The following is a 22,702-nucleotide window of genomic DNA, read 5'->3' as shown; positions in this document are numbered from 1 at the left end:
CGTATCTCCATTGTCATTTATTTCTAGGTATTTTTTGATTTCCCCTTTGATTTCTTCAGTAATCACTTCATTATTAAGTAATGTATTGTGTAGCCTCCATGTGTTTGTATTTTTTACAGATCTTTTCCTGTAATTGATATCTAGTCTCATAGCGTTGTGGTCGGAAAAGATACTTGATACGATTTCAATTTTCTTAAATTTACCAAGGCTTGATTTGTGACCCAAGATATGATCTATCTTGGAGAGTGTTCCATGAGCACTTGAGAAAAATGTGTATTCTGTTGTTTTTGGGTGGAATGTCCTATAAATATCAATGAAGTCCATCTTGTTTAATGTATCATTTAAAGCTTGTGTTTCCTTATTTATTTTCATTTTGGATGATCTGTCCATTGGTGAAAGTGGGGTGTTAAAGTCCCCTACTATGATTGTGTTGCTGTCGATTTCCCCTTTTATGGCTGTTAGTACTTGCCTTATGTATTGAGGTGCTCCTATGTTGGGTGCATAAATATTTACAATTGTTATACCTTCCTCTTGGATCGATCCCTTGATCATTATATAGTGTCCTTCTTTGTCTCTTGTAATAGTCTTTATTTTAAAGTCTATTTTGTCTGATATGAGAATTGCTACTCCAGCTTTCTTTTGATTTCCATTTGCATGGAATATCTTTTTCCATCCCCTCACTTTCAGTCTGTATGTGTCTCTAGGTCTGAAGTGGGTCTCTTGTAGACAGCATATATATGGGTCTTGTTTTTGTATCCATTCAGCCAGCCTGTGTCTTTTGGTGGGAGCATTTAATCCATTTACATTCAAGGTAATTATCGATATGTATGTTCCTATTCCCATTTTCTTAAATGTTTTGGGTTTGTTATTGTAGGTGTTTTCCTTCTCTTGTGTTTCTTGCCTAGAGAAGTTCCTTTAGCATTTGTTGTAAAGCTGGTTTGGTAGTGCTGAACTCTCTCAGCTTTTGCTTGTCTGTAAAGGTTTTAATTTCTCCATCACATTTGAATGAGATCCTTGCTGGGTAGAGTAATCTTGGTTGTAGGTTCTTCTCCTTCATCACTTTAAGTATATCCTGCCACTCCCTTCTGGCTTGCAGAGTTTCTGCTGAAAGATCAGATGTTAACCTTATGGGGATTCCCTTGTGTGTTATTTGTTTTTTTTCCCTTGCTGCCTTTAATATGTTTTCCTTATATTTAATTTTTGACTGTTTGATTAATATGTGTCTTGGCATGTTTCTCCTTGGGTTTATCCTGTATGGGACTCTCTGTGCTTCCAGGACTTGATTAACTATTTCCTTTCCCATATTAGGGAAGTTTTCAACTATAATCTCTTCAAATATTTTCTCAGTCCCTTTCTTTTTCTCTTCTTCTTCTGGGACCCCTATAATTCGAATGTTGGTGCGTTTAATGTTGTCCCAGAGGTCTCTGAGACTGTCCTCAGTTCTTTTCATTCTTTTTTCTTTATCCTGCTCTGCAGTAGTTATTTCCACCATTTTATCTTCCAGGTCACTTATCCTTTCTTCTGCCTCAGTTATTCTGCTATTGATCCCATCTAGAGTATTTTTAATTTCATTTATTGTGTTTTTCATCATTGCTTGATTCCTCTTTAGTTCTTCTACGTCCTTGTTAAATGTTTCTTGCATTTTTTCTATTCTATTTCCAAGATTTTGGATCATCCTTACTATCATTATTCTGAATTCTTTTTCAGGTAGACTACCTATTTCCTCTTCATTTGTTAAGTCTAGTGTGTTTTGACCCTGCTCCTTCATCTGCTGTGTGTTTTTCTGTCGTCTCATTTTGCTTATCTTACTGTGTTTGGGGTCTCCTTATCACAGGTTGCAGGTTTGTAGTTCCCGTTGTTTTTGGTATCTGTCCCCAGTGGCTAAGGTTGGTTCAGTGGGTTGTGTAGGCTTCCTGGTGGAGGGAACTAGTGCCTGAGCTCTGGTGGATGAGGCTGGATCTTGTCTTTCTGGTGGACACGTCCACGTCTGGTGGTGTATTTTGGGGTGTCTGTGGCCTTATTATGATTTTAGGCAGCCTCTCTGCTAATGGATGGGGCTGTGTTCCTGTCTTGCTAGTTGTTTGGCATAGGGTGTTCAGCACTGTAGCTTGCTGGTCATTGAGTGATGCTGGGTCTTGATGTTGAGATGGAGATCTCTGAGAGATTTTTGCCGTTTGGTATTACGTGGAGCTGGGAAGTCTCTTGTGGACCAGTGTCCTGAAGTTGGCTCTCCCACCTCCGAGGTACGGCCCTGATGCCTGGCTGAAGCACCAAGAGCCTTTCGTCCACACGGCTCAGAGTAAAAGGGAGAAAAAATAGAAAGAAAGAAAGAAAGGAAGGAAGGAAGGAAGAAAGAAAGAAAGAAAGAAAGAAAGAAAGAAAGAAAGAAAGAAAGAAAGAAAGAAAGAAAGAAAGAAAGGAAAGAAAGAAAGAAAGAAGCTATAATATAGTGAAGTAAAATAAAGCTATTATAAAGCAAAGCTATACAGACAAAATCTCCCCCAGAAGCATATGCACATACACTCACAAAAAAAAAAGGAAAAGGGGAAAAATGAATATATCCTGCTCCCAAAGTCCACCTCCTGAATTTGGGATGATTCGTTGTCTATTCAGGTATTCAACAGATGCAGGCACATCAAGTTGTTTGTGGAGTTTTAATCCGCTTCTTCTGAGGCTGCTGGGAGAGATTTCCCCTCCTCTTCTCTGTTCGCACAGCTCCTGGGGATCAGCTTTGGATTTGGACCCGCCTCTGCGTGTAGGTCGCCTGAGGGCGTCTGTTCCCTGCCCAGACAGGACGGGGTTAAAGGAGCAGCTGCTTCAGGGACTCTGGCTCACCCAGGCCGCGGGGAGGGAGGGGTACAGAGGAGGCGGGGCGAGCCTGCGGCGTCAGAGGCCGGCGTGACGTTGCAGCAGCCTGAGGCGCGCAGTGCGTTCTCCCGGGGATGTTGTCCCGGGATCACGGGATGCTGGCAGTGGCGGGCTGCACGGGCTCCCGGGAGGGGCGGCGCGGAGAGTGACCTGTGCTCGCACACAGGCTTTCTGGAGGCGGCAGCAGCGGCCCCAGCGTCTCACGCCCGTCTCTGGGGTCCGCGCTGACCGCCGCGGCTCGCGCCAGTCTCTGGAGTTCGTTTCAGCGGCGCTCTGAATCCCCTCTCCCTGCCCGCCGTGAAACAAAGAGGCAAGAAAAAGTCTCTTGCCTCTTCGGCAGCTGCAGACTTTTTCCCGGTCTCCCTCCCAGCCAGCTGTGGTGCGCCAACCCCTTCAGGCTGTGTTCACGCCGCCAACCCCAGTCCTCTCCCTGCGATCCAACTGAAGCCCGAGCCTCCGCTCCCAGCCCCGCCCGCCCCGGCGGGGGAGCAGACAAGCCTCTCGGGTTGGTGAGCGCTGCTCGGCGCCGATCCTCTGTGTGGGAGTCTCTCCGTTTTTCCCTCTGCGCCCCTGTTGCTATGGGATCCGCGCTGTTAGCCGCGGCTCGCGCCCGTCTCTGAAGTTCGTTTAGGCGGCGCTCTGAATCCCCTCTCCTCGCGCACCAGGAAACAGGGAAGAAAAAGTCTCTTGCCTCTTCGGCAGCTCCAGACTTTTTCCCCGGACTCCCTCCCGGCTAGCTGTGGTGCACTAACCCCTTCAGGCTGTGTTCACGCCGCCAACCCCAGTCCTCTCCCTGCGACCGAAGCCCGAGCCTCAGCTCCCAGCCCCGCCCACCCCGGCGGCTGAGCAGACAAGCCTCTCGGGCTGGTGAGTGCTGGTCAGCACCGAGCCTCCGTGCGGGAAGTGCGGGAATCTCTCCGCTTTGCCCTCCGCACCCCTGTGGCTGCGCTCTCCTCCGTGGCTCCGAAGCTTCCCCCCTCTGCCACCCGCAGTCTCTGCCCGCGAAGGGGCTCCTAGTGCGTGGAAATCTTTCCTCCTTCACAGCTCCCTCCCACTGGTGCAGGTGCCGTCCCTATTCTTTTGTCTCTGTTATTTCTTTTTTCTTTTGCCCTACCCAAGTACCGGGGGAGTTTCTTGCCTTTTGGGAAGTCTGACGTCTTCTGCCAGCGTTCAGTGGGTGTTCTGTAGGAGCAGTTCCACGTGTAGATGTATTTCTACTGTATCTGTGGGAAGGAAGGTGATCTCCGCGTCTTACTCTTCCGCCATCTTCTCTCCTCCTGTAGTTAATTTTTGATAGTTTGATTAATATGTGTCTTGGCATGTTTCTCCTTGGATTTATCCTGTATGGGACTCTCTGTGCTTCCTGGTCTTTAACTATTTCCGTTCCCATATTAGGGAAGTTTTCAACTATAATGTCTTCAAATATTTTCTCAGTCCCTTTCTTTTTCTCTTCTTCTTCTGGGACCCCTATAATTCAAATATTGGTGCATTTAATGTTGTCCCAGAGGTCTCTGAGACTGTTCTCAATTCTTTTCATTCTTTTTTCTTTATTCTGCTCTGCAGTAGTTATTTCCACTATTTTATCTTCCAGGTCACTTATCCGTTCTTCTGCCTCAGTTATTCTGCTATTGATCCCTTATAGAGAATTTTAAATTTCATTTATTGTGTTGTTCATCACTGTTTGTTTGCTCTTTAGTTCTTCTAGGTCCTTGTTAAACATTTCTTGTATTTTCTCCATTCTATTTCCAAGATTTTGGATCATCTTTACTATCATTACTCTGAATTCTTTTTCAGGTAGCCTCCCTATTTCCTCTTAATTTGTTAGGTCTGGTGGGTTTTTCCTTGCTCCTTCATTTGCTGTGTTTCTCTCTCTTCTCATTTTGCTTAACTTACTGTGTTTGGGGTCTCCTTTTTGCACGCTGCAGGTTCATAGTTCCCGTTGTTTTTGGTGTCTTTCCCTAGTGGCTAAGGTTGGTTCAGTGGGTTTTGTAAGCTTCCTGGTGGAGGGGACTAATGCCTGTGTTCTGGTGGATGAGGCTGGATCTTGTCTTTCTGGTGGGCAGGTCCATGACTGGTGGTGTGTTTTGGGATGTCTGTGGCCTTATTATGATTTTAGGTGGCCTCTCTGCTAATGGATGGGGCTGTGTTCCTGTCTTGTTAGTTGTTTGGCATATGGTGTCCAGCACTGTAGTTTGCTTGTCGTTGAGTGGAGCTGGTTCTCGGCGTTGAGATGGAGATCTCCTGGAAGTTTTTGCCATTTGATATTTCGTGGAGCTGGGAGTTCTGTTGTGGACCAATATCCTGAACTTAGCTCTCCCACCTCAGAGGCACAGCCTTGGTGCCTGGTTGGAGCACCAAGAGCCTGTCAGCAGCACCAAGAGCCTGTCAGCCACATGGCTCAGAGTAAAAGGGAGACAAAAAAGAAAGAAAGAAAGAAGAAGATAAAATAAAATAAAATAAAATAAAAAATTATTAAAATAAAAAATAATTATTAAAAAAACTTTTTTTAAGTAATTTAAAAAAAGAGAGAGAGAGAAAGAAGGAGAGCAACGAAACCAAAAAAACAAATCCACCAATGATAACAAGTGCTAAAAACTATACTAAAAAAAAAGAAAACCGGACAGACAAAACCCTAGGACAAATGGTAAAAGCAAAGCTATATGGACATAATCACACACAGAAGCATACACATACACATTCACAAAAAGAGAAAAAGGGAAAAAAAAATCTGCATCATTGCTCCCAATGTCCACCTCTTCAATTTGGGATGATTCGTTGTGTATTCAGGTATTCCACAGATGCAGAGCACATCAAGTTGATTGTGGAGATATAATCCGCTGCTCCTGAGGCTGCTGAAAGAGATTTCCCTTTCTCTTCTTTGTTCGCACAGTTCCTGGGGTTCAGCTTTGGATTTGGCCCCGCCTCTGCTTGTAGGTTGCCTGAGGGTGTCCACCCCCCCTCCCAGACAGGACGGGATTAAAGGAGCAGCTGATTAGGGGGCTCTGGCTCACTCAGGCCGTGGGGAGGGAGGGGTACAGAATGTTGGGCAAGCCTGCGGTGGCAGAGGCCAGCGTGACGTTGCACCAGCCTGAGGTGCACTGTGTGTTCTCCTGGGGAAGTTGTCCCTGGATCACAGGACCCTGACAGTGGCAGGCTGCACAGGCTCCTGGGATGGGAGGTGTGGATAGTGACCTGTGCTTGCACACAGGCTTTTTGGTGGCTGCAGCAGCAGCCTTAGCATCTCATGCCCGTCTTGGGGGTCCACGCTGATAGCTGCAGTTCGCGCCCGTCTCTGGAGCTCCTTTAAGCGGCGCTCTTAATCCCCTCTCCTCGCGCACCCTGGAAAAATGGTCTCTTGCCTCTTTGGCAGCTCCAGACTTTTTCCCGGACTCACTCCCAGCTAGCTGTGGCGCACTAGCCCCCTTCGGGCTGTGTTCACACAACCAATCCTAGTCCTCTCCCTGCGATCTGACCTCCGAAGCCAGAGCCTCAGCTCCCAGCCCCCACCTGCCCCGGTGGGTGAGCAGACAAACCTCTCGGGCTGGTGAGTGCTGGTCAACACCCATCCTCTATGTGGGAATCTCTCCACTTTGCCCTCTGCACCCCTGTTGATGTGCTCTCCTCCGTGGCTCCGAAGCTTTCCCCCTCTGCCACCCGCAGTCTCCGCCCGCAAAGGGGCTTCCTAGTGTGTGGAAACCTTTCCTCCTTCATGGCTTCCTCCCATTGGTGCAGGTCCCATCCCTATTCTTTTGTTGCTGTTTTTTCTTTTTTCTTTTGCCCTACCCAGGTACGTGGGGAGTTTCTTGCCTTTTGGGAGGTCTGACGTCTTCTGCCAGTGTTCAGTAGGTGTCCTATAGGAGTTGTTCCACATGTAGATGTATTTCTGATGTATTTGTGGGGAGGAAGGTGATCTCCATGTCTTACTCTTCCGCCATCTTGAAGCTCCCTCCCACATATTTTTGATGGTTAATATATTTTCTTTCTTTTTTTAAAAAAACCATAGTCACCAGGCTGTGCATTACATTTCCTGATCTTATTTATCTTACAACTGGAGGTTTGTACCTTTTGACCACCTTCACCCATTTTGCTCCCTGCCCCCCGACCTCTGGTGATCACCAATCTGCTCTCTGTATCTATGATTTCAGCTTTTTGTTTGTTTGTTTGTTTTGTTTAGATTCCACATATAAGAGAAATCATATGGTATTTGTCTTTCTCTGTCTGACTTATTTCACTTAGCACAATGCTCTCAAGGTCCATCCCTGTTGTAAATGGCAGGATTTTCTTCCTTTTTTATGGCTGAATAGTATTCCATTGTGTTCCAATGTGTATTCTATTGTGTGTATGTATATATATATACGTATATATATATATATATACACACACACACACACACACACATACACACACACCCCACATTTTGTTTAACCATCTATTGGCAGACACTTACGTTGTTACCATATTTTTGCTATTGTGAATAATGTTGCTATGAACAAGGGGATGCAGATACCTTTTTCAGATAGTGATATATCTTCTTTAATTATTCTTATGTTTTCCAAATTTAATTTAATGAGATTATGTTACTTTGGTAAAGGAACAGAATTTTTCCCAACATTCTATCATGCAAAATTTCAAACCTACAGAAATGTTGAAGAACTACAAAATGAAAACCTGTCTATTAACATTTTACTGAGCTTGTGTCATCACCACCCATCTATCATTTATCTATCTATCTGTGTTACCTAAAATATGTCTATCCATTCATCCATCCACCCATCCTCAATCCATCTGTCAATACATCTTATTTTTTGATGTATTTCAAAGTAAATAGTACATTTCCCACTAAATACTTCAGTAAGCATATCACTAACTAGAGTTCAATATTTGTTTACTGTTTGATTCTTTTGAAGCAAAATTTACATGGTATAAAATGCACAAATGTTAAGGGTACTTTTGCTGAGGTTTGATGAACACGTTCACCTGTATAACCCAAATCCCTATCAAGATAGAGAACATTGCCAGCACTCCAGAAAGGTCACCATGCCCCTTCCCAGTCCATTCCTGTCCCCACAACAACAAAGGTAACCACTATTCCGAATTTTTCTACCATAAAGTATTTTGCCTGTTCTAAAATTTCACACCCAAGACTGGCCATGTGGGGTTCTAGGCTTAGAAGTCTGTGGAAGGCTGCCCTCTGCCAGAGCTAAGCTGATACCCCTCTCTGTCTCTGTCTCTGTCTTTATGTCTGTCTCTGTCTCTCTCTTTTGAGAGATAAACCTTCAGAACCTTTAGAAGTGAACTGACAGCTGCCTGCAAATGTCATGCCCTTAAATTTTTTATATTTTGCAGAAAAAGGAGCGTGAACTTACACTAAATAAATCAACAAATGCTTATACTACTGGGAAGATGACCCACCCCCCAAACATCCCAAAGGAGCAGACCCCTGCAGGGACCTCAAATGCCTCTTCAGCCTCAGTAAAACCTGAAGACAAGACTTCTGAAAACAAAAAGACTTACAACAGCATCAGCAAGATTGACAAAATGTCCCGAATTATATTCCCAGTCCTGTTTGGCACTTTCAACCTAGTTTACTGGGCAACATATTTGAATAGGGAGCCAGTGATTAAAGGGGCTACCTCTCCAAAATGAGCTGCCATGCTCCCAAACTCCAAGACAGCCATACGTTCAGTGACGGGCACCAAGGAGAGGTTGAGCTTGGGGGACCTCCCTTATTTGGGCACTATCTTTCAGGAAATTTTTGCATGTTTAATAATATGTACAAATAATATTGCCTTGATGTTTCTATATATAATGTCAGATGTTTCAAAGATGTCACATTGATAAATCAAGCCACTTTCTAGAAAAACAGGAGACAATGGCTCTGACACTCAGATGCTCAGTATCTTACATTGATAGTTTACAAACAAGTATATTTTTAACTGTTCCAAGTGTTACCTAACAATGTTTTTTATACTTTGAATGTCATTTCATACAAATTTTCCCAGCAAATAAATATTTTAGGAAATACTCCATGATTATTACTTGACCAACTCTCACAAGAAACAAATATCACAAAGAGCACATTTTTCATTGAAAAAGAAACTGTGGGCATTTATGTACAAAACTAATTGCCTTTGATAATTCTTACTGTTCTGAAATTAAAAGTACTGCATGCTCTTATGTTAAGAAATAGAATAAACAAATATTTATGCAGACATTTAATAACAGAAATATATGGTATGTTAGATTAACAGATACAATGTTTCCCCAAGGAAAAATTTAACTGCTTAAAAAATATTTTTTGGGGGGGATGTGGGAATGAAACTTACTTCTCTCCCTCCAACTCCCCCCACTAACTGAACAATGACCAAGAAAGAAAAGATCTTAAAACAAAAAGTAGTGTGATGACAGTCTTGGCATTTGGCCTGAGCATCCACTGTCTGAAACACTGACCACACCTCACTGTAGCCAGTGTGTAGTGCTTCAGTGGTGAGAAATTGTAAATGAGTTATTTTCCATTTTATTTCCCTGTATGTTATTTCATGATTGACTTATTGCTCTGTTAGCTTTTGTATATGAACCTTAAATGTTCATTAAAAAATAAAAAATAAACTGATCTTGTGGATAAATGTCATATTTTGAAAAATATTTCATATTTTGGTGGGTGGATTGACTCATTTTATAAAAATGATGTAAAGGAAACCCATCATGAAATTGCTTGGGAAAAAGTGTCTCACTTGGCTGCTCACCTCTGTTCCAATCTAATTCTTCTGGGTAGTATGTAGAGAGAAAGCTGACTTCAACCACAGTGAGGTGAATAGGTAGAATTGGAAGTTCTTTCCATCACATACAACTCCAGGGTGCAGTGCCCTACAGGTCTCTGCTTGATAGAGCTCTACCTGAAGGTGTTCCCAAGGTGGGTGCTTGCTGTGGGCAAAGTGACTGCTCAATTCTCCATGGCTTTCCTTTTGCTGTTTGTAAAGAGTGATACAAAGAACTGCATGTGGACCAGCTACTTACTGTTAGAAGAAGTATCCAGGAACAACATGTATAAAAGGAACAGTTTCTGTCTCCTCTATGACTTATAAAAGGGAAATTATGACCATTAGCAAATGGTATCAAAATTAAGCCTGCCTAAATTGATTACTTCATGGTACCTAATTCTTAAAAACCCATCCACCTCACCATGTTTGGTGGACACAGACATGGTCATGGCCATGGACACACATATAGGCAGATATTCCGAAGTCTTTCATCTTAAATAACCAGATAAATGCCTATAGCATCCATTCACTGAAAACTCCAAGTACTTATCCTGAAAAACCTTTTCACAGGATTCAAGATCAGGTATTACATTTTATCAGAGTAGTATGAGAGATGCACAGAACTACGACATTTTTCAAAAAGACTGGTGCCCATTTTTGGCATCCCTCATTCATTAAATACACAGAGGTTCCATTGCCGCTACTCAGGCTCTCATAATAGAAAGGTAAAGGTCAACAAAAGGGGTGCTCTTAAAACTTCATACAAGAAGCATTTCTCTATTTCAAATGGTGCTATATTTGTAGAATGATGTTTGTGCTTTCCATTATACCACAGCATAAAATCGACCAAAACCAAAGGCAGACGTGAAGCTATGAAGCTTCTGTTTTCATTTACTGTTTATTTATACTTCTCTTACATTCTTTACAGTTTAGCCTTGCACTGTAGTTTGGAGGAAAATATACTATAGGTTAGAGCTAAAAGGCTACACATACAAATGCTCACTTTAAACATCTCAATCCTAACGGGAAATGATATCTTCCATATCAGGTTGCAATAATTTTCTTGACAAGTTCTAGCTTTTGTTACAGGAAACCCTGGGAGCCCTGCTAGGTGAATTCCAGTTTGAAGATATAACTACTGCATTTACATGCTGCTCAGCCTTAAATCTGATGAATATTTAGTGAAAAATGTCATATCAGTTTTCTGCTGATTTTGTATTATAGATATTTCAGTGTTTGTTATTTTTAATGAGGACATAATGAAGAATCACCTTGGGAAAAATGACAACAAGGCAAGAAATAAAATTTTTTGAAAATAATTATAAATTACAGTGCTCTACTTTTAGAACCAGAGTATTTAAATGTATCTCTTTTGACATCAACATAAATAGACAGAATATTCTAATAAGTCAGCAATCAGTATTTCTTCTCTATTACTTAGGAAGCGATGGGTCTATTTAGGGCAGGCTATGGTGAAAGTTGACCTAAATGTTTATATGCAACAATTGGGTTCAGGTATTTTGAGAGTCACTATCAAAGCTAAAATGGTACAACAACACCCTGCATTGAATATTGACAAGGAAGTTGTAAATCTTCTAATCTATTTGTTATGTTAATGCTTTAGGAATAATGCTGTATGTCTCCTTTGTGATAAGTTAAGGGAATTAGGTAAGGTAAATGAGAAATCTCTATTTTACAAATAAGGATACCGAAACCCAAAGAGGTTAATCTATTGGTTCAAATCATTAGGAGAAAATAGATTTCAGTTCTCATAGTTTCTAAATCTGGGTTCACAACACCATGTAGTTTCTTCCAGATGGAAGTTGATTTAGAACAAAAATGTAACCTAAAATGGAAAATCTTGCTTTAAGCACTGGTTGAATGATAAGAATGCCCTAGAGAACATTTTTTACACTGAAAACATGACCTTTAAGTCTGTTCCTTCTTATATAAGATTTTTGTGCTTCTGTGATCCTAGAAACTTCTCTTGATAGAATGGACCTGTCACAGTAGCACTCTCCCCATCTGAGAGAGAGACAGAGAGAGAGAGAGAAGAGGGAGCAAGGATGCAGGGAGGGAAGAGAGAGAGAAGCACTGATTGACTAGAACCCCATGTTTGGATGCGATTGCTCCTTTCAGAGCACCCACGTAAATGATTACGGTGACTGCAAGGAGCAGGGAGTCTACATCAAGGGGAAAGCATAACTACGATGGCACAGAGTCTTCAATCAATGTTAGCCTGTATTGTAAGAACTAGCTTCAAATCAAAAAGAACTTTTTAAAAAAAAATTGGAAATGCCATAGTTCTCTCAGTGAAAACAGTAGTTTAAATATTTAAAAATTAGTCTTAATGTCTCTTTTACAATACTAGCACATCTGGGACAATCAATGCCATACGCAAACATGGTGAGGATTTGAATATGAATTACTACTCTGATCATTGCAATTACTTGTCAGGTTTGCAGTGATGTAAGGTAATGCTTTTGAAGTGTGCAAAAAGTTCCTTTCATCAAAGGTTTGCATGATTATCTGTTTGTCAATGTCATTTTCAATAGACTATCTCAACTCCAGTCTTAGTGGCTCTGTAGCTTATTTTAAAATGAGCATGGGTTCTTTATGGAAACTTGTGATTGAAAAATATTTACTGCTTAGAATTTCCCTAATATAAAAGTCTGAAGAAATGGGTTTCCCTTAGTTTTTCTGAGTTCAGATCGAAAGACAAGTAAAACCAAAGATCAGATACTATATTTTTCAATGCATGGCCTTAAAAGGAAAATTTGAAATGAGGTTTAATTGACTCAATATACTAAGTTAAGCCTAATTTATTATACATTCTTCATGTTGCTACCACTGTCTCCCTAGCAGCCAACGCTATTCCAGGCCAGTGACAGGTGCTCAGTGAATCTAAATTGATGGAGGGAATGAATACCGGAAAGTGGGTGGCCTGGATGTGATGAAACCTCTTTGGGTAAGGGCAGTTGTATCCCATCCAAAGAAAATATGTCTTTAAGAGTTTATAAAATAAAAATTTCGGGATTTTTACAAACCTATCCATATTCCACATAACAACATTGGGAACACAACCCACACATGGTGACAACTGGCTTGGCCTGAGTAGCAGGCTGACCCTTTAGGTCAGTGGTCTCCAACATTCTTGGCACCAGGGACCGGTTTCGTGGAAGACAATTTTTCCATGGACGCGGGGGGTGGGGCAGGGGGAGGTGGTTCAGGCTGTAATGCGAGCAATGGGAAGGATGGTTCAGGCAGTAATGCCAGCACTGGTTCAGACCATAATGCAAGTGATAGGCAGCAGCAGCAGATGAAGCTTCGCTCCATAGCCCGCCGCCGCTCACCTCCTGCTGTGCGGCCCGGTACTGGTCCACGGCCCAGGGGTTGGGGACTCCTGCTTTAGGTAGAGTGGCCATATAATTTACTATTCACAGGTGAGACTACTAGATGGTGGAGAGAGTACCTCAGTAAATCTTCTCCCTTCAAAAAGCAACAACAACTCTGGCAAGTTTATCAAAAGCAACCATTTCAGAACTCTGGAAATTTAGATAAAGGCACACAACAAATTAAAAGTATTTATTGAAGAAAACTACTGAGCCTCAATTAGAAAAGTGGGGTCTATGACTCTTTAACTTAGGGATATTCCCATCTTCCTACCAGCTTCTTGGCATGGTCCCATAAAGACCAGCAGCTTTGCTGCCACAAAGTGGGCTAACTTGATTTGGAACTCCAGAAAAAGCCCTGTCCCCAAGGCTTTGCCATGATTCGACCTGACTTGGAGCTCCAAGGAAAAGCTTTATTCCCAGGGCATTGTTGATAACAGAAGTCAATAGCAGTCAGGGAAGGTAAATAGTATAGGTTCCTAGGGCTGTGATATAATCTGGGGCTAAAAAGAGTCCAGCCAAAAATTTTAAAAGATAATGTAGGGACTCACATGTCCACAGTGAACTATGAAAACCTCTGACATATTCCTAGATCTGGAAGGCTGTTTGCATGTTCAGGGCTGTGTGAACAGTCAAGAATGAGCACAGAGAGCTATGCTGATCCAGAAATGACACTTAGAAAGACGACTACAAATTAAACGAAATTAAAACAGAGATTTCATACTCTAGGAAACACAAACACTGCAGAACTGGTCCAGGAAAGTTACTAAACAACAACAAAAAATCTAACCTCCAACAACAAAAAAAGTACAACAACAAACAGTAAGTAGGAAGGGAAGAATGACTGGATTTCAAAGTTACTGAACTATATGTCTAGTATGTCCAGTTTTCAACAAGTACTATGAGATATGCAAAGAAGCAGGGAAATACAGCCTATATACAGAAAACAAAACAATCCAAAGAAACTAACCCTGAGGATACTCAGATGTTCAACTTAGGAGGCAGACTTTATTTACTTATTTTTTTTAAATTTTATTTATTTATTTATTTTTGGCCGTGTTGGGTCTTCGTTTCTGTGCGAGGGCTTTCTCTAGTTGCGGCGAGCGGGGGCCACTCTTCATCGCGGTGCGCGGGCCCCCCACTATTGCGGCCTCCCCCGTTGCGGAGCACAGGCTCCGGACGCGCAGGCTCCGTAGTTGTGGCTCACGGGCCCAGCCGCTCCGCAGCATGTGGGATCTTCCCTGACCAGGGCTCGAACCCGTGTCCCCTGCATTTGCAGGCAGACTCTCAACCACTGCGCCACCAGGGAAGTCCCTAGTAGGCAGACTTTAAATCAGCTTTTATAAATATGTTCAAAGAATTAAAGGACACCATGTTTAAAAAATTAAAGAAAAGTAGGACAACAATGTTTCACCAACTAGATAATAGCAATAAAGAGACAGAAATCACTTTTAAAAAGAACCAACTAAAAATTCTGTAGCTAAAAAGTACAGTAACTGAAATGAAATATTCAGAAGTCGGCCTCTATATTGGATTTGAGCAGGCAGAGGAAAGAACCAGCAACCTTGAATGTAAGTGAATAGATAGTATTCTGTCTGAGGAACAGAAAGAAAATACAGAGAATAAAATGAACAGAGCCTGAGACACCTGTGGAACACCATCAAATAGACCACGTGTATGAAATGAGTCCTAGAAGGAGAGAGGAGAGATAAAGAAGAAAATTATTGAAGAAATAATGGTCAAAAGTTCTATATCAAGCAAAGTTATCCTTCAAAAAGGCAATTGAAATAAAGACATCTCTGGGTAAATAAAAATGGAGTAAATTAATCTATAACAGACCTACCCCACAAGAAATATCGAAAGAAGTATTTCAGCTTGAAAATAAATGATATTAGATGGTAACTTGAATCCATACAAAGAAAGAAAGAAAACCAGTAAAAGTAATTACATAGGTAAATATAATAGGAAATATAAATATAGTTTTTACTCTTTCTTCTGTTAACTGATTTTAAAAGGTAGTTATTGGAAATAATAATTATAAAACTGTATTGTTGACTTTATTAGCAGTAATTTGTAGGATAATAATATCACAATGAGGGGATGACAGGGCCCTATATTGGAACAAAATTTCTGTATACTATTGAAACTAAATTAGTAATAATCTGAACTATATTGTTTTAAGGTAAGAACAATACTCCCCAGAGCAACCACTAGGAAAATAAGTAAAAGAAAAAAAAGAGTAAATAATCCATCAAAGGAATTAAAATGGTGCACTAGAAAATATCTAACACCAAAGAAGGCAGAAAAGGAGTAACACAGGAACAAAGAGGATACAAGAAAACAAAAAGCAAAACAGGAGGTGTAATTCAATCATATCAATAATTATGTTAATTGTGTTAAAAAATGTATTTGGTATTCCAATCAAAAGGTAGAAATTATCAGACTAAATTTTAAAAAAAGATCCCACTATATGCTGTCAATAAGAGACAGATTTCAGATTCAAAGACACAAATAGGTTGAAAGTACTGCATGCATACAGTAACCAAAAGACTGCTGGAAAGATTATACCATTATCAGAAAAATAACTTTAATATAAAAAGATTACTAGAGACAAAAGGGACATTTTGTAGCAATAAAACAGTCAATTCATCAGGAATATATAACAATTCAAAGCAGATACACACCTAACAACAGAGTCCCAAAACATATGAAGCAAAAACTGACAGAACTGTAAGGAGAAATAGACATTTCAACAATAATAGTTGAAAACTTCAATTCTCCACTCTCAATAATTGATAGGACAATTGGACAGAAAATCAGCAAGGAGCCAGAAGACAAGAACAGCACTATTAGCTGACATTAATAGAACACTCTCTCAGCAATGGCAGAATATATACACCTTCTTTACAAGTGCACCTGTACTTTTCTCCAGGATAGAGCATTTTCTGTATCATAAAACAAGTCTAAATACACTAAAAGAGATTAAAATCATATAAAGTATGTTCTCAAAACATAATGGGATTAAATTAGGAATTTATTGTTTAAACCAGGACACTTTTAAGAGGACTCAAGACTGATAATTACACTAGGAAAACAGGCATAATTCAAAACTGACTTGAGCGAATTCAAGGCTTGTGTTCATTCTGCCTTTGGCTGGGAATCCACTATACAGTTCCCCATAGTTCCCGCTCCCTCTGCTTCAGTCATCTCCAGAGTGAAACCTAACTCATCCTGTGAACTTTGAGTCTGCAGCACCTTTTTTAGACCAGTTTAAACTGGGGCATTTCAGAAAACATGCACTTTATTTTCAAATGAATTAATTTTAAATTCCACTATGCCCCATCCCTATTTTAAGCCATTTTAAAAACATAGATTACATCAGGACTTTTACATTTTTTTATTAAACCCACATGACAAAAGCTGGGCTATGGGAACTTTTTAAGAAGAGCTTGGCTTTACCCTTTTGTTGCATATAGCTACTGCCCTTGTCTTGGCCTTGGGAATACTTGACATTTTAAAATGGTTAATTTCTAATCATAAGATCTTTCTGGAAGTTCCATGCTTTACTAGAAATGTATACCATGCCAAATCTCAAACATCCTAAAATCTTCACAAGGTAAATAAGACAGGGGAAAAGAAATTTCCACTTTTCTCACCTATTGTTTTTGCTTACAGGAGTGAGCCAATGGAGTGTGATTGTATGGAGGGAAGTCTCTTAGCAGAAGTATTCTAATTGGGATGAATTGGGAGATTGGGATTGACATATATACACTAATATGTATAAAATAGATAACTAATAACATGCTCTATTAGAAAAAAATTAAAAGTTCAGAAATACATAAATAAAATTGCATGCTTTGAAAAAATGCAATGAAGGACCATAAAAAAAAAAAGAAGTATTCTAACTGAAGTATCTGGGCATGACAGGGTCAAAGGCAATGTAAATGTAGTCATTCAAAACCACTCTTCTTCTGACTTCCTGAGCATTGTCTGTGAGAGAAAGTAGTTTGAATATTTTTGTGACCCTTTTATCTTGCTACTGAAACTAACACTATACCTCTGTACCTCCAAATGTTTAATAGTTAATGATTTTATATTCTTCAGCAGTAAAGCAGAGAAGCAAACCAGTAGGAGATATAGATATAGATCTGTAAATATATAGATATATGTGATAGACATACATATGTATTGCTCATACACTATGGGAGCTGGCCAGGCAAGTTCAAAGTCTACAGTGCAGGCCAGTAGGAAGGGACCATCGGGAGCAGTCTGGAACTCCAGGGACACAGGCCAAATATGTTTGCCCACGGGTGGGAATCTTTTCTCTTTCTCCATATGTCTCTCTGTCTCTCTCCAGAAAGTCTCAAGCCAGTTTTTAAGGCTTTACATCTGATTAGGTCAGGCCCACTGAGGAAAATGTCCTAAACTTAAAGTCAACTGATTAGGGATTCTAATTACATCTACAAATTCCTTCACAACAGCACCTAGATTTATATTTGATTAAATAATTGGGGACAGTAGCCTAACCAAGTTGACAAATCAAAATGCCACCACAGTCTTCCCCTTGTCAACTTGGCACCCATACACATCTCTTAAATCATATTTAATCTCCAAATAAAGACAGTAACAAAGTTATATTTCTGCTTAAAATGATACAACTAACCTAACTACAACCCAAAACATGCTAACACTTTCCCCAGAAGAGAACACAAAGTCTTTTGGTGCTGTACACTCATCTTTTGATATCTTATAACTTAAATAATGAGATATAAAATTAACTATTATTAACATCCTTTATATTAGATAAGGGGATAATAGAGGGAAGAAAACAACAATATTTGTATACATACAAAAACATATTCACACCAAAATAAAGAAGAAATATTCGTAACTGTTAGACTCCTCTTTTTTGAAACTGGCCCTATGGTTATAGCTGGTATTTACAAATACTTCCTTCCACTAATTGTTTCATATTCACTTTACCCTCACCAAGCATTTCAATTGGTCATGGTGTTTTGCCTGATAGGCTGACCCAGATTCATTCCTGGTGGGTTTCTGCTGAACTGTGTTGTTGAAGTTTTCCATTGGCTTTAATCACAGGATATGAAAATACTAAAAGATTCCTTAACAGATCTCCTGTATTTTAGGCATACTTTTCCTAATGTCTCTTGTGGAGCAGCAGTCCAATTACCCCATGGTCATTAGGGTTAATCACCCAGCCAGCACAGTCAGTCTCTTTCCTGGCTTGTTGATTCAGAGGCCTGAGTCCCAAATGGCTGGTTGCCAGTCTTATCTCTGTTTTCAATGGAATCCTTGTCATGTCCCCAGGTAGAAGCATTCCTCCCTTTGGAACTGAGACCTCTAGACAAGCAGAGTCTAAGGTCAAGGAGAATTAGGAACCAAAATCTTTCTAGGTATTGTTGATGCCAAAATCTTGGCTCTCTGTGCACTGATGTTGAATAGAAATACGGAGACAGAGTTTTGGAGGAAAAAGAAAAAGAGTAGCTTTTTTCTTTGCCAGGCAAAGAGGGAACACAGCCAGCTAACACCTCAAGAAATGTACCCCCCTTCCCTGGGGAATTAGGAGAAGACTTATAGGTGGGGCTCGCAGTCTGGGGTAGGTGATAAGGATCAAACAGCCCAGATGTCTTCACAGGGGAATTCTAAACTTTTGGAGACCTTAGAATCCCAGTTTAAGTAAATTGTTTCAAAATATAGAAAATGAAGAAAAACTTCCAAGTTTATTTTCAACTGTGTAAGAACTGTTCAATATGAGGAAACTCAATAATATAATTCAGTTATTAATCACCTATGGGGAAAATCATTTGAGTAACTCCACTGTTGCTGCAAATATGATAAATTTCAATACCCATTTCTGATTTGTTTGAAAAAAAACTTCAAAATAATTATTTATGGGTATCTCCTTTCTCCTCCTTCTGTTTATCTGTCTCTCTCTCATTAAGAGACCCTAGAGAACTTTCTACTGTAATTTGGAATAAGAAATGTCCTCCACTACTTCCTCTATTCTTTTATTAATTAATTAATTAATTAATCTTTGGCTGCATTGGGTCTTTGTTGCTGTGCACGAGCTTTCCCTAGTTGCAGCGAGCGGGGGCTACTCTTCGTTGGGGTGTGCAGGCCTCTCATTGTGGTGGCTTCTCTTGTTGTGGAGCATGGGCTGTAGGGCGCACGGGCTTCAGTACTTGCGGCACGCAGGCTCAGTAGCTGTGGTGCATGGGCTTAGTTGCTCTGCGGCATGTGGGATCTTCCCGGACCAGGGCTCGAACCCATGTCCCCTGCGTTGGCAGGTGGATTCTTAACCACTGCACCACCAGGGAAGCCCTCCTCTATTCTTTATCATCATACTTAAAGTATTAGCTACTGGAATTAGACAAAGGAGGCATACTGGAGGCATAAAACTGGAGGACATTAAAATAAATCTACCTCTATTTGTAGATAATGTGATAATAAAACTGGAAAACACTGGAGAATCAATGATCAATTAACTCAAACATCAAGGGAATTCAGAAAGCAAGTAGGATATAAAAATAATATAAAAATAACAGAAACGTTTATATGAATGAATAATAACCAATTAGAGGACACTGTGGAAGAGAAAACACCATTTACCATAGAAATAAAAAGATAAAATTCTTACAAATAAACTTAACAAGAAATATGAAAACCTTTTATGAAGTACTCATGAAAATATAAAGAAAAAATATTTCTTGTTATTGTAAAGGACAACTGAACATCATAAAGATGTCGATTCTCCTTAAGTTAATTTATCCATGTAATAGAACTCCAATAAAACATGAAAAAAGTTTTTTTTTTCTGAGGCTATACAAGTTGAGAATAATGTTAATCTGGAAAAATTAATATGTGAGAATACTTGAAAATACTGACCAAGAAAACTAAGAGCTAACACTGGTCCAAACAGATATTAACACATAGTACAAAGTGTTTATAATTAAAATGGTGATACATATTAGTAGTAAAGCAGCCACTGGAATTAAATGAAAATTCAAAACCAGATCTAGGTACATATAGAAATTTAGTATATGATAAAGTATTTAAATCAGTACGGCAAAGTTGAACTTTTGAATAAGTAGTGTGGGTAGATCTGGATAACCATCTGGAAAATGTCAAAATAGCATCATGCGTCACGTAACACACAAGAATGTACTCCAAATGGATTAGAGATATAAATGTAAAAAATGATCAGAATTAATCATGAGTGAATTCTTTTATAACTTGAGTGTAGGGGGAAGGTTTCCAACTATGTATTTAAATTGAGATGCAATAAAATACTGATAAATTTTACTACAGAAAAAATTTTTTAATTTGCATGATGCAAAAAATACAAGCAAATCAAATGAAAACTGACAAGTGGGAAGAAACTATTTGCAACATATACCACGGGAAAATATAAATTCTCAAAATTTGAGGACAAGATATGAAGAAATCTTATAGAAAAATGTACAAAGGGCATGAAAAGATAACTTGCTAAAATTTAAAATGGCCATAAACATTTTAAAATGTTCAATACTACTCATAACAGGAAAAATGCAAATTAGAACTATGTTGAGATACCATTTCTCACCTCAGTTCAAAGCAATGATATTTTAATAACAGTTAGATCATGTTTTTTAAATATTATTTTTAATTAAAAGAACCAGGGAGAAAGTATGGATTCAAGGGCTGAGAACAGGAAATTATGAGTGAGCCTGGAAAATCTTCTTGTACAGGAAAGTAAGGACATGCTCAACAATACATTGGAGATAGGCTAAAAGGAGTCAGGTGTCAGCTTGAAGAGGCCCCTACTGTCTAAATCTTGGATAACTTGAGAATAACAGTAAATAAGAACAGTAATGGACTAAAATGTATTAAGTAAGACAAGAAGTCATGAGTCCATACTAAAAATAGTAAGAGAGGAGGAGGGAAAGCGCTTCCTCACAATATAATACCAACTCATAAATGCAGAAGAAACAATCAAGTTAGCAAATCTCCTTTTTACAACCAGCAGGCAAGAATCACCAATGAAAGCTAAAACTAAAAGGTTTAAATATTTTTAAAGAGTTCCCTCCAAAGAATATTTAAAAATATAAAACGAAAAAAAGCAACTTCACAGGGGAGAAGGTTGGCAGATACCAACTTAACCAAGGGATCAACATGACCCATAGTAGGACAAACCAGCATTATGTGCCCCCGATGTGATGTTCTGAGAAAAGCAACATTACTTACATTGTATCTCTGCCAAAAATACATAACCTGAATCTGATCAGGAAGAAACAGCAGATAGACTCAAACTGAGCTGCATTCTACAAAATCACTTGCTGCTACGGAAATTGTCATGATGTTATGAAAGATCATGAAAGGCCAAGGAACTGCTCTAGATTAAAGTCACACTAAAAGGGCACAATAACTGACAATAATTGTGTCATCTGAATAGAATCTTGGACTATGTGGGGGAAATACTAAAGATGTAATTGGAGCAATTAACAAAATTAGACTCTGGACTGTAGATTATACTATATGGAAATTTTTGTATTATTCTTATACATTTCTTTTTAAACTTGTGAATATTTCATATTAAGTAGTTTTCGAAGATTGGGGAAACTTTACAAGCTGACATATGGAACTGCAAAGAGCCTAGAACAGCCAAAAGAATAAATTCAGAGTACTAAGAAATAGATATTAAGAACAATTTTAAAGCTATAGAAATAAAAAAACATGGTAATGATGCAAGTTTAGACAAATAGATCAAGAGAACAGAGCTCAGAAAAAAATGCATTCATATATGGTCACCTGATTTATACAAGTTGAGTGTGGTAAAAGATGGTGTTTTAAATAAATCATGCTAGAGAAATTGGTTATATCAGTATGGAAGTAAATAAACATTGACTCATAAATAAAATCAGACACTAAAATTAATTAGAAATGAAACCTAGACCTAAAAGGAGCTTTCTTATTAAAGCTTTTAGAAGAAAACATAGTAGATTATTTTTATAACCTCTGGGTAGGCAATGATTTGTTAAATAGGATGCAAAGCAATAATGTTAATAAAAGACTATTTGCAGAAAGTAAAGGCAAACCATCAACTGAGAGAAGCTATTCATCACACACATTAAAGGACTCATATCAAGAATACAAGAAGCTTCTATAAACAAAAAGAAGACAAACAGCCTAGTTTAAAAATGGGGAAGAGACTTGAATGATACTTCGTAAAAGAAGATATTTTAATGGCTGGCAAGACTTTGAAAGGAGCTCAATGAAATTAAAACCAGAATGAAATATCAGAATGGCTATAATCAAGAAGAATGACAAGGCCACATTTCACGGCTATGTATGGAGCTCATACAGAGCCGGTAGGTGGTAATGGATACAGCTACTTTGGAAATCTCTTTAGTAATGTTTATGATCACTAAACATACACCTTCCCTGTGATCTAAAAAAATTTTTTAGTCAGATAACCAAGAGAAATCAGCACATATGCCCTCCAAAAGACATGTACGAATATGTTCATGTCAGCTAAATATTGTGTGCTATACTGAATACCACAGTGAAATACCATGGCAGAATAAGAAGTAATGGATGCCTGCTACCTGCGGCAACATGGATGCATCCGGAACACATTACGTAGGATGAGAGCCAGAGGTTACATAGAACACACTACATGAG

General features: G+C 39.4%; 1 protein-coding gene across 1 annotated transcript in view; it reads left to right on the top strand.

Annotated features, from left to right (window-relative positions):
• GABRA5 (gamma-aminobutyric acid type A receptor subunit alpha5) overlaps positions 1-9,493 on the top strand; it is a 103,167-nt gene extending 93,674 nt beyond the window's left edge. The window contains exon 10 of the mRNA XM_036843328.1: positions 8,215-9,493. Within this exon, the coding sequence (XP_036699223.1) occupies positions 8,215-8,514 (300 nt within the window). The 3' untranslated portion in view covers positions 8,515-9,493. The remainder of the gene's footprint in view (positions 1-8,214) is intronic.
• Positions 9,494-22,702: the final 13,209 nt, after the last annotated feature.

The sequence above is a fragment of the Balaenoptera musculus genome, chromosome 2 (assembly GCF_009873245.2).
Source record: "Balaenoptera musculus isolate JJ_BM4_2016_0621 chromosome 2, mBalMus1.pri.v3, whole genome shotgun sequence".
Lineage (NCBI taxonomy): Eukaryota > Metazoa > Chordata > Mammalia > Artiodactyla > Balaenopteridae > Balaenoptera > Balaenoptera musculus.
This window is presented reverse-complemented; position numbering and strand designations above follow the sequence as displayed.